Source organism: Anoplophora glabripennis, unplaced genomic scaffold (assembly GCF_000390285.2).
Source record: "Anoplophora glabripennis isolate ALB-LARVAE unplaced genomic scaffold, Agla_2.0 scaffold443, whole genome shotgun sequence".
Lineage (NCBI taxonomy): Eukaryota > Metazoa > Arthropoda > Insecta > Coleoptera > Cerambycidae > Anoplophora > Anoplophora glabripennis.
Window position 1 is genome coordinate 345,139 of NW_019416591.1, and position 13,856 is coordinate 358,994.

The following is a 13,856-nucleotide window of genomic DNA, read 5'->3' on the forward strand; positions in this document are numbered from 1 at the left end:
CGAACCGCGTCGATGAGCATTTATTGGGCTATCGTATTTCGACGCTTTTATTGCGCCGATTACATTTAGATCATCTCGAATAAAGTTCTGCCAGTACCTACGCGTAAAAAATAACTGGGCGTTCGTCAATGTTCACGTGTTATGAATAACTCCAGAGAAATGGACGGTTTTATATTGCAGATGATTTAAAACCACATGCTCGCGTCCGGAACAAATGGCTTAATTAAAGCTACTAATAATATCATTTTTTACTTGGGGTTTATTTATATATTTGTGCCGGTATGTGTGCAGCGTATATCTACCACTGCGGTTTATTAAAATTTATTACAACCTGGGAAGTGATTTACAGTTGCAGTATTTGTATAATTCTCGTCGCTCGAGATTAACAGGACGGTATTGTTTGATGTATTCTGTCGAGGCATTCGGCTGTGTTGCAGAAGAATGGCGGTTTTGCGACATGAATCTCATTGAAACGCAAGGCGACGTATTAAATAGAAACAACTCGTACCGGGGGACAAATTAGATGGTTGCTACACCCATAATCGAGAAAGGATGTCAGTCAAACAACTTCATTCCAGGCAAACAAACAAACCTGGTTATTTTTTAAGTTCAGGATAAATGTGCAATTTTGAATCTCCTCACCTGCCTAATTATAGCTCAAATTAACTACTTGATCTACATAAACTCCTCAAATAACTGCTCCGTGCATCCGTGATCTCGTCAATACTGAATATTCATTATTACACAAATCATATGTTCGACCACCAACGGAATATCTAGGTACTTAAAACCATAACAGCTCCATACCATTTTTTGCAACCCTCGACAAATCTCAACCTCGTTGATAGCCTCTCTCTGCAGACAAATTATTCCAATCGAATTAAAGTTTAAACATGAAAAAATTATTAGCAGACATTTTATTGCATTTGCAAGTGACGCTAAGTTGACAAATTGCAAATAAGTGGCAAATTTAGGTGTTTTTTTTTACTTTTTTTACCTACGATTTAAGGTTTGTAAAGTCATATTTCACCAATTTGTTAACTGTAAAATAAAGGTCAAACGCGGAAATAACAGTTTTCGAAAATTGCGCATTATTATTGCAAAAAGTGATGGATATTGACGAAATTTATGGAAAAGACGGTCAATCGACTACAGCATAAAATAACTAATATTCCTATAGGTCGTCTCATACGAATAGAGAAAATTTTAAATTTTAAATTGTTGTATTATATTGCATTATATTTATTATTGAAAATGGTTGTAATATTTGTTTAATTAATTTTGATTATGTTGCAAAAATTTTTTTGTATAAAATTAGCAATAAATATAATAAAAAAAATTTATATATTAAAATTTCAATAAGTTTAAATTGTAATTTTATCGACCGCATTATTTTTATTAATATTTTTTAATTTTGAGAATTTTGCAATAAATTCAAATGCTTTTTATTCTTTTTTAAATCTTTTAACAATAAATAATTTTACATTTAAATCGTAATTAAATAGCTAACAAAATATTCAAAAAATAAGTATACTTTGGCTTAATATGTAAAAAAATAACTTTTTAAATGAACGATAGCTTCATTTATTTATTTAATAATAGTAAAATAATTCCGAAATTGAAATTTTAATTAATATTTCGTTTAACAATAATTTTTGTGAGATTTTTGTAAATTAAAAATAAATTAATTATAAATGCTGCATTTTTTTGGGGTTCAGGGCTATTTTACGAATTCGTAAATATGCCTATTGTTATTTTTTCGTCGAGCTACCCCAGTTTAAAAAAAAATTTTCTACGACGAATAGAAGCCGAGATATTGCAAAATTTACAGCGCGCACTTATTTGAACTTTGGATTTAACTTTTCTCGCGCGCGCGACCGCTTGGACGAGCTTCCCCCACCACCACGCCGCCGGCCGCCGGACAGTTTACTTAGCGAGTACCTTCTCTTTAAAGGGCTCGTGAGTCGTTAATTTTCCACATTTTTCAATGCAATTCACGGGAAATCGTAGTTTACGTCGTAAACTTTATTTTGCGAAAAATTCAAGTCTTAATATTTATAAACAATTGCGCTACGTTTTAAAAAAAAATTCTTATCTTGGCTCCTGTTGGTCGTAGAGGGTACTTTTTTTATTTTAAAACTGTATTTTTTTGCCAGCTATCCATTGCATCTATTTTCGGTGAGATAGCATAAATAGCAACAATGTTATTCAAATTGTTTATAAGCGAAAAACGCACGGTTTTTTAATGCACAATTTGAGAATGTTAATGTCAAAAAAACGGTGATATTTTTTAATAGGTCGCTTAATTACGTCTTTAAGATTACAATGACGCTTTCAGAATCATGTTTGGTTGAAAATTAACGCCTGTACAGAGGCTTAAAGTTCATAACTTTTGGAGCCTCCGCTATAAACAAATAGAATTGTGCGAAAACTATTGCACCTACAGCGCCCACTTTTGGCACACTTTTAAAGTATGACAAAACCCTCAACTTGTCATAGGTTTTATAAAATTTTAACAATAAATGCGATAGTTATAAACAAATTAAAAAATGGGCACTTTTCTTTTTTTTTTGCAATAACTTTTTTGTTTATTAACCGATTTTAATTTAACAAGTCTCATTTTGTAGATAATTTTATTCCCTACAAGCTGCCTGGGAGTCACTTTTCGCTAAAATTGATGTTTTTCCCTGCAAAGTGAAAAAACTGTTTTCCTCACATATTCGTTTAAATAGAAAAGTTAGCTAATAAAAGTTTTTGACTCACGAGACGAGAGATGTCTTGTGTTATGTTCCTTTAGACAATTTTACAATAATCTCGCGGATAGGACTTTTTTCGAGTAAAAATTTAATTTGCTTGGTCTAACTGGAGTAAATACCTAAATAAATTGTAGCGCATAACTTGTCCAGTGAAATCGTAAACATCGACGTGGATTGCACTTGTCGTGCGAAAAGCACAAAGTGGAACAGATTTCATTGAGCAAACTAGTTCCTCTAGAACTCTAGACGGTTTAAATACCAATAACTTAATAATTCACATTTTGATGATGATGTTAATTTTGAATTATGAGGTAATGCTTTGCAGGTATTAGAATATTATGTTTATGTTGCATTTTTACAAATATGCGTAATAAGCAAATATATAATTTAATGTCTAGTATTTTTTACAAAATATAAAATAAATACTAGTTACTGCAAATAATATACAATCGTGGTAAATACCACATAACAAATAATTTTGTTCATAAAGAAAATTATCGAATTATTATAAGTAAACTGAATTAACAGTAGAATGTATTGTTTAATACTTAAAATTACCAGTATTGTTTATTATTTATATGTTTAATAATTCTACTTATTTTTAAATAGGAAGATACTCTTTATGTCTCTAAAAGGTTCCTTCTTATGCCTGTGCTTGTTCTTAAAAACCTTCTCTATAAGTCTCTGCTACATTACTCAATCTCTTAATTATATAATAAACAATTCGTTGCAATTTGTATGTCAATGAATGAAACGGCTTGTCCTTTAACCCCTGCACGATAATATGAAATATTAATGTTTATTGTCGATTCCGATTACACAAAATAAATAGATAACTAACTTCTATCTACGGGTTTCAGGAAGTTATAATAATTTAACCTAGTAAATAAATTTAACTGTGCATTTTTCATTTGTAATTAAAACAAAACAACCTTTTTAGTACGTAAATTATATTCGTTTTGCGCAACACATAATAGCTCCTGCACCTTTTGTCGCGAACATCACTTGCTCTTGACACATCTCGGAAGATTGTTTAACTCTTACTTTTCCATTGGCGTTATGTTAAGTGACACATCTTTCAAAATGTACAATTTAATGTTTATGTAAAAAAAAATCCAGAGGAATGCAGGATCGGCAGTGCCATATCATCACACCCTAACCCGTAGGTATGGCTAAGGAGCTTACAGCTCTCGACGCGTTGTTTCTAAATTTATTTATTTTATATTAACATCAATTTATTTTATATCAAGTAAATACCGGTGCAAATCTTAGCTGTATTTTTTTATTAGTAAAGAAACTCGACCATTTGTAACCCGCTCCTGCACTATTTTTTAACTGGTAGTTGATCTGACGCTTCAGAATAGGCTCGTTGGACGCTCATATAGATGCATATCAAGTATATTGTAGTTACGTTCCACGCCCACTTATCTATTTTTCAAACCACAAAGGCAACGCTCTTGTAAACATGTCATTTGATTTTATAGTTAAGTAGTTCTATCAAAATCACAGTCTCGACGGCAGCGTCCTTTAAGTATTGAACATTGCGGTAACAGAAAAACGTTCAAAGGGGGTATTGGAGAAAGTATAGAATAGAGAGTAAAATTCGGCATTTATGACAATTTCAAACGGAAATAACGAGCGTTCAAATAAAAACGTGGTCTAGTTGGTTCTGAAAATTTGGACGTAGGGCGTAGCGTATAGCAAATGAACTTAAACGTCATCTGTCAAAGCGCTATATCGCCGCTATCAATTTGAATATTTTCGTTTTAAAAAGCGTTTAAAATGGTGTTTTCTCAAGAACAAAAAGTGTTTATCATAGAGTCCCACTTTAGAAATGGACGCAAGATTGATGGAATATGGAAGTATTCTATTGAGGAATGTTTCATAGAATTTCGAAATCAATTTCCTGGCGTTGTTGAGTACAAAATTTTTCAAAGTGCAGTTCAGCGTTGTGTTAAGGTAAGAAAAGAAGGAAGCGGCCGACCTAAAAAGCGGACTGAAGAATTAAAAGAAAATCGGACTGAAGAATTAAAAAATGCGCCAAGAACTTCTGTACGTGTTTTATCACAAATGGTGGGAGTATCAGTCGGTACCTGCCACACAGTGTTAAAAAAAGATTTGCGTTTGTTCTCCTATCGTTTAACTTGTCAGCAAGAACTTCATGAAGTTGATTTTCCGCGACGGGCTGTATTTTGTGAATGGTTTTTAAACAACTACGGTGAACTTCATAATATCACCTTTTTTTCTGATGAAGCCTGGTTTCATTTAAGTGGTTACGTAAACTCACAGAATATGAGAATGTGGTCTTCTGAAAAACCAGATAACTTTTTTGTCGAGGGCCCTCTACACGCTCAAAAAATTGGAGTTTGGTGTGCTCTCAATCGAAGGAGGATTTATGGACCTATTTTTTTTAATGGTACTCTTACTGCGCAAAGGTATAGAGAAGAAATTATCGCTCCTTTTGTTAACCAGCTGGAAGAAAACGAAATTACAAACTTTTACTTTCAACAAGATGGCGCAAGGGCACATACGGCAGGCGAGACGATGAATATGTTGAGGGAAGTTTTCCAAAATCGACTAATAAGTCTCAATGCTGAACATGAATTTCCACCGAGGTCATGTGATATTACGCCGTGTGATTTCTTTTTGTGGCCTTACCTTAAAAACACTATTTTTGAACTGCCTATTCCTGATTTAAACCATCTGCAGGCTCGACTTATAGACAAGATTCGTGAAATTAACAATACCCCGAGCATCTTAGAAAATGTCTTTAATTCTTTGAGGAACAGGTGTGAAAAGTGCTTGGAACAAGGAGGGGGACACTTTCAGCAGCTGCTTTAATTTATTGTTATAACAAGGAGGGGGACACTTTCCGCAGCTCCTTTAATTGTTTGTTATTGTTATCACGATTATTCTTTAAAATAAAGTTATATAGTCATTAACGTTATGGAAACTGACAGCTGCTATACAGCTCGTTGAGAAATGAGGTTAAGTTGGTCGCTATAAGCTACTCCCTACGTCCAATGTGTCAGAGCCAACTTCGACCACGTTTTTATTTGAACGCTCGTTATAAAATTCATTTTATATTTTTGTACAATATTTTTTTCATATTTTCATTATATGAAGTATACAGGTTGTTTAGAAATTAGGAAGGATTTTTTTTAATGGTAGGTGGTATTAAGAATATGCATTTTCTTTAATCGAAAATGGCAGTGTGTCTGTAGCGTGTGAATTAATAAGTTTAACTCTAAGAAATTACTCTTCAAATATCATCTCCAAGATTGTAAATACCTACTCTAATTTAAAATGTAAAATTCTTATGCAATTTGAAAAAAATCTCAGTTATATTTTAACTTAGAAAAACCAAATTTGGTACATGGTGTAAATGTACCAAGAGCATTAATCGACAGTAAGTAGAATTCAATTGAAGCATTTTAAAGGGTGGATAAGGGATGATGCAAAATTAAAATGTGACAGAATTTTTTAACCCGTCTATGGGGAATTAATTTAATTCTAACAGTTTTGTTACTCTTGTTAGCTTTCAAAAAACTTTGTCGATTTCAACAAAAACACGAAGAATTGTGGAATTGCATTACGGATAAATGCACATTCATTAGAAACAATCAGCAGTTAGCAGCTCTGTGTGGGTTCATATAAAAAGCACCCTGTATATTTTCAGCTTTTTTCCTACAGACCTACCTTAAAATAACACTTAGAGTTAATTCAAAACAGGATTAACTTCTCTACTCTATCCGATTCAGTTCCAGGGACTAGTAGGTATATGCCGTCTACAGCTGACTGCATACCCTCACTTATTGCTCTATTGTGTTGTACATAAAATTATAATTTATGTGGTCAACTACTATAAATCTGACTTATATGCGTTCACATTTTTTCTCTTAGGAATGAGAACGGAATACATGTTATGATAATAGCTGACAACGTGATTTCAACCAACCAACCGAGTGTAAAAAGAGAAATCGATTTTTCTCCAGGGCTGACCTCTTCATTATTCTGTTTGACGTTATTTCAGTGTCCATTTTTAATATTAAAGTAATACCAAAATTGTGAGGAAAATATGATAAAGCAACTAAATTAAAAAGATGCCCATCTTAAGTACAGGATATTTAAGTAAATTGACGAAACAAAAAGAGTTTCAAAATTGATTGTAATTTCGGAATCAAGACCATCATAATCTAAAAATAATCAGGTCCTGCTTGATCGGTTTTGCCTCGAAATAATTACAAAGTGGATTAAGACATGTTATTACTGTGACGAGAGTCCAAAACGATGTCGTATATAGTCTGAAGTTGCCGACGAAAAGGGCAGCAACACGGTGTATTTAAATGACGGTGTTGTGTAGAAATTTGCCCTTTACTATCACTAAGAAAGTTTAAAAAGTCCACGGCAGGGTTATAATTTCTGCGCATACACTTACCCCTTTCCAACGGTGGTTTCCTTGGCACTGACACCCTCGTAATAGATCCTCGTTTCCACTTCACCATCTGGCAGAGTGTTCGTGGAAACAAAGTCCGTAATTTCCGTGCAATTCACTGTACACGCCGCCACAGCCAAGGTCAGAACGGCCACCAGGAGGCGGCACAAACACCTGGGGCACTGTCTCCTGGATTTCCACATTCACTGTGACTCTGTCTAACACCACTTAACCCCTTTTCGCTCGGATGCGGAGATTCTTACGTTTATCGTCGTTTTTTCAGTCGGCGCATAGTTAAGAACGAATCTGTACAGAAACATAAAAATTGGTAGATATTCTTATTAGATCATGCGTGAATTATATTTTCTCTTAACTTTAGAAAATTGTTGTTTAAAAAAGTTGTTTTTATGTAAAAAGCTGTTAGCAAAAGCGGCTCCTAACTTTTTTCAGACACAAAAATGTGTTTCAGCAGTCTAAATTTAAAATGTTTACCTGATGTAAAAAATATGGGCCCTATGCAGTTTGAGCTAAAAGTTATTGCCTTTCTAAATTATGGTATATACCAATAAAATTGGTAACTATAAACTATTGAGGAAATGTTGTATTTTATATCTCCTTCTGACAGATTTAATGTTACAAGCAGATGTACCTAAATTGTTGGATGGCAAATTTATAACAGAATAATACTTTGTGAGCATATTTTAGAAATAGAAGTAGCACCCGCTTGCAATAGTAGAGAAGAATGTTCTATTTTAACACACTACTAGCAATTTATTCAACCTTGGATTATTATTTTTTAAAGATTGCCAAAGTTATGTAGACCGCAGTTAAAAATAATTACGTTGGAAAACTAGATAAAATATTTGGGTATAACATGCGTCCCAAGGAAATAAATTTTTCTCTTGGAAAAATTGTAGAAACAAGTTATTGTAACTTCAAATAGACCTGTTAAATGGAAACCTTTCAAAGCTGCAACTTTGGTAATTTCATTTACAAATTTTACATATATAGCCCATAAAGCGATCTAAATTTAGTTGCTCCAAAGCAAATTTAAAATATCGTGATATGGAGATACAAGATAACGCAGTGTTAAAATATTTCGTATGGTTGTACCTGTATCTAACTGTTCCGATTCGATTAATTATGTTGTAATCCGACTCCAAATTCTAATCAGAGTTTAGTGGTTTTGTCTATTTCCTCAAATGTAGAGGATATAAAGTTAAATGTTTGAGAAACCACAATTGTTGATGAAGGAACTTTTCTGGAATACTCTGAAGTATAAAGATTCTGAAAACCTCACGATGTAGATTACTTATCATTTCGCATTTGGATTACACCGAAATTTTCGCTATTTATCGATTTAACTTACAACTAGCTTCATTTCGTTCTCTGTTCAATTTTCCTGTCAACTAAGTAAGAAAGTGTTACTTGTTAGTAAATTTCAACTAAACACGTGTAATTGTAAAGATAAATAAATATTTGACGAATATACGAAGTGATAATGGAAAGCAGAATATGTGCAGATTTACAACAAAATTAACAGTTGTATGTGAAACGGAGCAACAATTGTAACAGTAATTGTAAAGCAAACCATTTAAAATGTATGAAAATTGTCATATTTTTCTCCAACCAGTATTGTTCGTTACATTTCAAAGGGACATTCCCGAAAGAAAATGAATGACTTAATTATGATCGCTCCTGTTCCTCATCACATATGCAAATATTTTTTTCCCGGATGTTAACGAAATGCAGTCGTATTTCGCTAATAAGTCATACGTTAAAAATTGTTACACAGATGCGGGGTTATCTCTCCTGCTCTGTCTCTCCCGCGTCCACATTTTTTTAAAACATTTACATCCCTTTATCCCAAAATTACTTTGTTAAATTTTTCTACAGACCAATATTTACGCTATTTAACTTATGCAGTGTTCCGAAGTTGCGAAATTTGTTATAAATCTAACTCTTAATAATTTTTTTTAGAACAGTAACCACCTTTTTATGATTATTCGAGGTTTTAGCTAGATTATGAATAAGGCGTAACATCTGTATGACTGGCGTCGATATATGTTTGGTACAACTTACGACGATAAGCTGTTTACAAAGCTAGGTTTACGATCGTCACGGTGAGCACCCCAATACCCTCGGATTTAGCTAAGTTAGCAGCATATAAATTTCTTTACTCGATATCTCTAACAGATTTTATTTGTGTCATAAACATGCACTACAAGTAGATGCCACTGAAGTTGCTGAAGTAATTCAGACATTTTTAATTAATAAACAAAATTCGTTAACAATGAGAAAAGTGTAAGAAAATTGCATGCACTTATACCTATTATATTAGTACATATCATTGACTTTGACTCTGTACTTGCTTCCTAGACCTTGAACTAATTTCTTGGCACTAGAACCGCATACCCAGAAAAGTTATTTCATGATTACAGACTAACAGAATTGACTAAAATAATTTCGTACGGATTTTTCTAAAACTTCAAATTTAGAAACATCTGATCGTAAAGTACCACATTTTAAAGAATTGTTTTGATGGAACTTTTCCTAGGATTGAAAAATTTAAGGTCGTACTAAACAAATGTGTAATAAAACTCACTTCATGAAAGATAAAAAAAACACTTTTTGTAAAATTTATTAAATATTCCCGTACAGATCAAGTAAATTTTGTATAATAATGGACGTGTACTAAAATAACTTTCTTAAAATATGCGTTCCCGATTGTTTAATGGACTTCGGCGTTGGACCATTATTTATTTTTTATGTATATTAGCACATGTTCTAACAGCACAATATCTAGCTACTCATATAGGTAATGGATAAATTTGTATGTTTATTTTTCTTCTCGAATGTTTTTCTTCGAGGAACATTTACAGCAAACCCAAACACTCGGTGGTTTTAGTTCCTTGATCCAAAATCAAAATTATTGACTCAATAATAATGTTTTAATGAATTCTTATTAACAAAAGTTGTCCAAAGTTGTAAAAAAGTAATTAAAAAATTGAGTTGAATGAAACATTTGACTAATATTATCACTTATGTTATGAATATGGTAATTTTGTCTTTATTTGAAATCATTTCCTTTCGAATTATCATTTTCCTTTTTTAATTCAGTTGTTACTTACACAAAAACTATATCTTCTTTCGAAAAATAAATTCAAACGCACAAAAGAACAGTCTTAAGAGCAACAACCGAAAGAAAACCACCCACAAATAACCGGATAGCTAAAAAAATTAATATCAGATTTCCGATAGAAGGCGCGAAACAAACGCGGAACACGCGGTCTAAGGCAAATGTCACGCCACCGTCCGCTCCTTGGCTGTCTTGATCTCGGCTCGTATGCGTTGATACTGGCACACCAATGCCTACTTGGATGCACTTTTGTGCTTTTGTACAAGAGCGAAACGTCAAGTCGGCCCTGCCGGGAGCGCAGTCTTTCAGTGGCGACTTGACGCCCTCCCCTCGGCCGGCCGGCCGGATTTCGGGATTTTGCGGTTTTCAGTTGTTTTCAGTGTGCGCCACCCTCTCGGGATTAGGCGATCAGGACGCTGCGATTTGCATAAGACTGGGACTTGACCGTTGTGCGGTTTATGCGAATGGGAACGGACAGGATTGATTGTCTGCGTCCACTTTCGTCGTTTCAGATGGGCTATTTCTTATTTTTAAATTCCATATCTTGTTTTATCGGCGATATTTGACGTTTGTGGTCCATCTTACAGGCAATAATTGTTTTTCAAAGCACACTTTCTAAATTTGTAGAATTACGATTATTTTAAACATGAAAATTTTCAATTTGTCGATTTTTACAAAATAAAAAAAAGTGGTAGATATGTACTTTTAATTTGACCAGACAGGCTTTATGTATTTGAACGTACTGAATCCGAATCTGTAGTCCGTTTGGCTCGAACACCACTAAAATTTTGAGTAAATGGCTAAAAATAGTGAAAAAGCGCCGAAAGTCAGGTTAGTGGGCCCAAAAAAACCTGAAAAATTTTGTTCTGGGCTCAACTGACTAGAATCAAATTCATTCGTCTCGACAAAATTTATGAGAAGAACACTACTTGATCCAATCTAGAGTATCGCTTCCTAAATTTTTCCACTCTCATTAATATGATTTTTTGCCATTTTCAACAATTTATTTGTTTTATTTTGCAAAACTGAGGGAATGCAACTAATAGACTTCAGACTCAAATTCAGCGTATCAAAAATATCAAAATACATGAGAAACACACTTGATCAAAGTCAGTCACTAACGTGATTTTCGGCGCGTTTTCACTATTTTTGCCATTTACTCAAAATTTTGGGGGTGTTTGAGCTAATCGGTCTCCAAATTCGGATTCAGCACAACAAATTACATAAAGCCTATTGGGTCAAATCAAAAGTACATACCATTTATTTTATTTTGTGTGCTGGTATTATTAGACTTATAAAATGTCAAAAGTGTGTCGTATATACAGGGTGGTGGAGGTAATGGGCCAAAATTCATGGGTAGATTCCCGAAGCAAAAATATTGCGATCTAGCCGAACTTACCTTAGTCCAAAAGTTGATAGTTAAAGAGATAGAGGGTGTTTGTAAAATATTATTTTAGTTTATTTCCATTTATTTCTTAATAAATGCAAATATCCTCACAAAATTCTGAGGTTTGGGGTTCTTTGAGTAGAGGAATTGAAATTTGTTCACATTTTCATTATAGTTCATAGAGGGCGCTAGCTATCAAAGATTGAATGTGTTGAAAACGACATAACTTTTTTGTACTTTAAGGTATCTCATCTTTGGTATCAAATTCTTATTTTCCAACTTTTTTTACATAAAAAAGGTATACTTTATGGAAGTAGCTATGTCTCGTACCGTTTTTGAGATATTTGGCTTTGAAACTTCCAATGCTAATAGTTGAAATAATTAAAATAATTTAGAAATGTTAAAAAGAAGGGTTTACTTAGAATTAAAAATTGTAAAGAATAGTAAAATACTAAACACTAATAAAAAATATGCATTTTTGACAATAATTGCTGAAAATCTCCTCATAACTTCAATACATTTATCAACGCGTTTATTAAAAGATTGTTTTATTTTTAAGTATAAATCCTTAATGCGAAATGACTGCAGCATTTAAAACCTGCTGCTAAAGTTCTTCTCAGGTGTTTATAGTTTTTCCATAAACAACTGATTTCATGTAACCCCAAAAGTTGGAAGTTTCAAAGCCAAATATCTCGAAAACGGTGCGAGATAGCTACTTTCATAAAGTATACCATTTTTGTGTAAAAAAAGTTGGAAATTAAGAATTTGATGAGATGAAAAGATGAGATACCTCAAAGTATAAAAAAGTTATGTCGTTTTCAACAGATTCAATCTACTGCAGCTAGCGCCCTCTATGAAATTTAACCAAAATGTGAACAGATTTCAATTCCTCTACCAAAAGAACTCCAAACCTCAAAATTTTGTGAGGATATTTGCATTTGTTAAGGAATAAATGAAGAAAAACTGAAATAATATTTTACATTTAACACCTTGTATCTCTTTAACTATCAACTTTTGGACTAAGGTAAGTTCGGCTAAATCGCAATATTTTTACTTGGAGAATCTACCCATGAATTTTGGCCCATTACCTCGGGACCACCCTGTATAACTAGATTCGTATTAAAATTATCTTAGTCAAATAAAATATGCGATGTTAATTAAAACTAATGAATTGCTGTCACCGATTTGCTTTTAATGTATTGCTGTAAATTTTTGTGCAAAAAAATACCGGAAGTTTTTCTTATTAAAAGAAAACTATTCGTCCACATTCTCTTAAGTTGATTTTCAATTGTTTTTCTGATAGGCATACTCTGATTCCGCAGAACTTTTTGCATGTATCTATGTCTACATTTTGTCCGATTCAAATATCTTAACAATAAATGCAATATGAAAAAAATTAGGGGTTTTATATTGTTCTACAGGTTTTAAATGAACTACAAAATTCCAGTTTTTCGGTATCGAAAGTCCTTTGAGGCGACGGTGACGAAATAGCATCTGATCATATTTTTGCTGTTACTTATTAAAGGACACCACTTGAGGCACTTTGCACATCTTTAAAAGGTTCTGTTACTTTTTTAATTTTTAAGATTTCAAACTACAGTTCCATTATATTTTAACTCTTTGAAGAGGAAATTTTATTGTGGTAAGTGTTCAAAAATCTTTATAAATTATTAATTGAATCTTTAAATTACAATACAAAACAATATAAACAGAAACTACGTAATGTTCGTCCTCATCCTGTGTATGTGTTATTCCAAACGTTCAGGAAAGCAACAAGAAAAATGTCTTTTGTCGTATTAACAAGGTCTCTACGGCCATTAAGATTCTATTAGCACGGCAACCTCTTATTTGTTTATTTAAAACGCTTGAATGTTCTACCCATCACTTATTTCTGATACCATGCATACAAAATGCCTAACATACTTAACTCTGAAGAGATATCGCAATATTTTATACGCTCTTCTATGCATTTATATATAGCACAAGTTACAAAAACGACATTAAAAACAAAAACTTGTTTAATATTTTCATTAAAATATCAGTAACGGGCCACCTAGACGAAAAAAAACAATGCCATCCCAACAAATAAAAGTTTCTGCCTTTTATGAGTCAAATGCAATGGCTAAAATTTTAGTACTC

General features: G+C 32.9%; 1 protein-coding gene across 3 annotated transcripts in view; it reads right to left on the reverse strand.

Annotated features, from left to right (window-relative positions):
- The window catches only part of LOC108909097, a 62,287-nt gene extending 51,760 nt beyond the window's left edge, over window positions 1–10,527 (reverse strand). For all 3 annotated transcript variants that reach the window (XM_018713330.1, XM_018713332.1, XM_018713333.1), the window contains exons 1-2: window positions 10,323–10,527; window positions 7,195–7,497 (exon numbers count right to left, since the gene is read on the reverse strand). In XM_018713330.1, coding sequence (XP_018568846.1) covers window positions 7,195–7,394 — 200 coding nt within the window. In that variant the 5' untranslated portion in view covers window positions 7,395–7,497; window positions 10,323–10,527. The remainder of the gene's footprint in view (window positions 1–7,194; window positions 7,498–10,322) is intronic.
- Window positions 10,528–13,856: the final 3,329 nt, after the last annotated feature.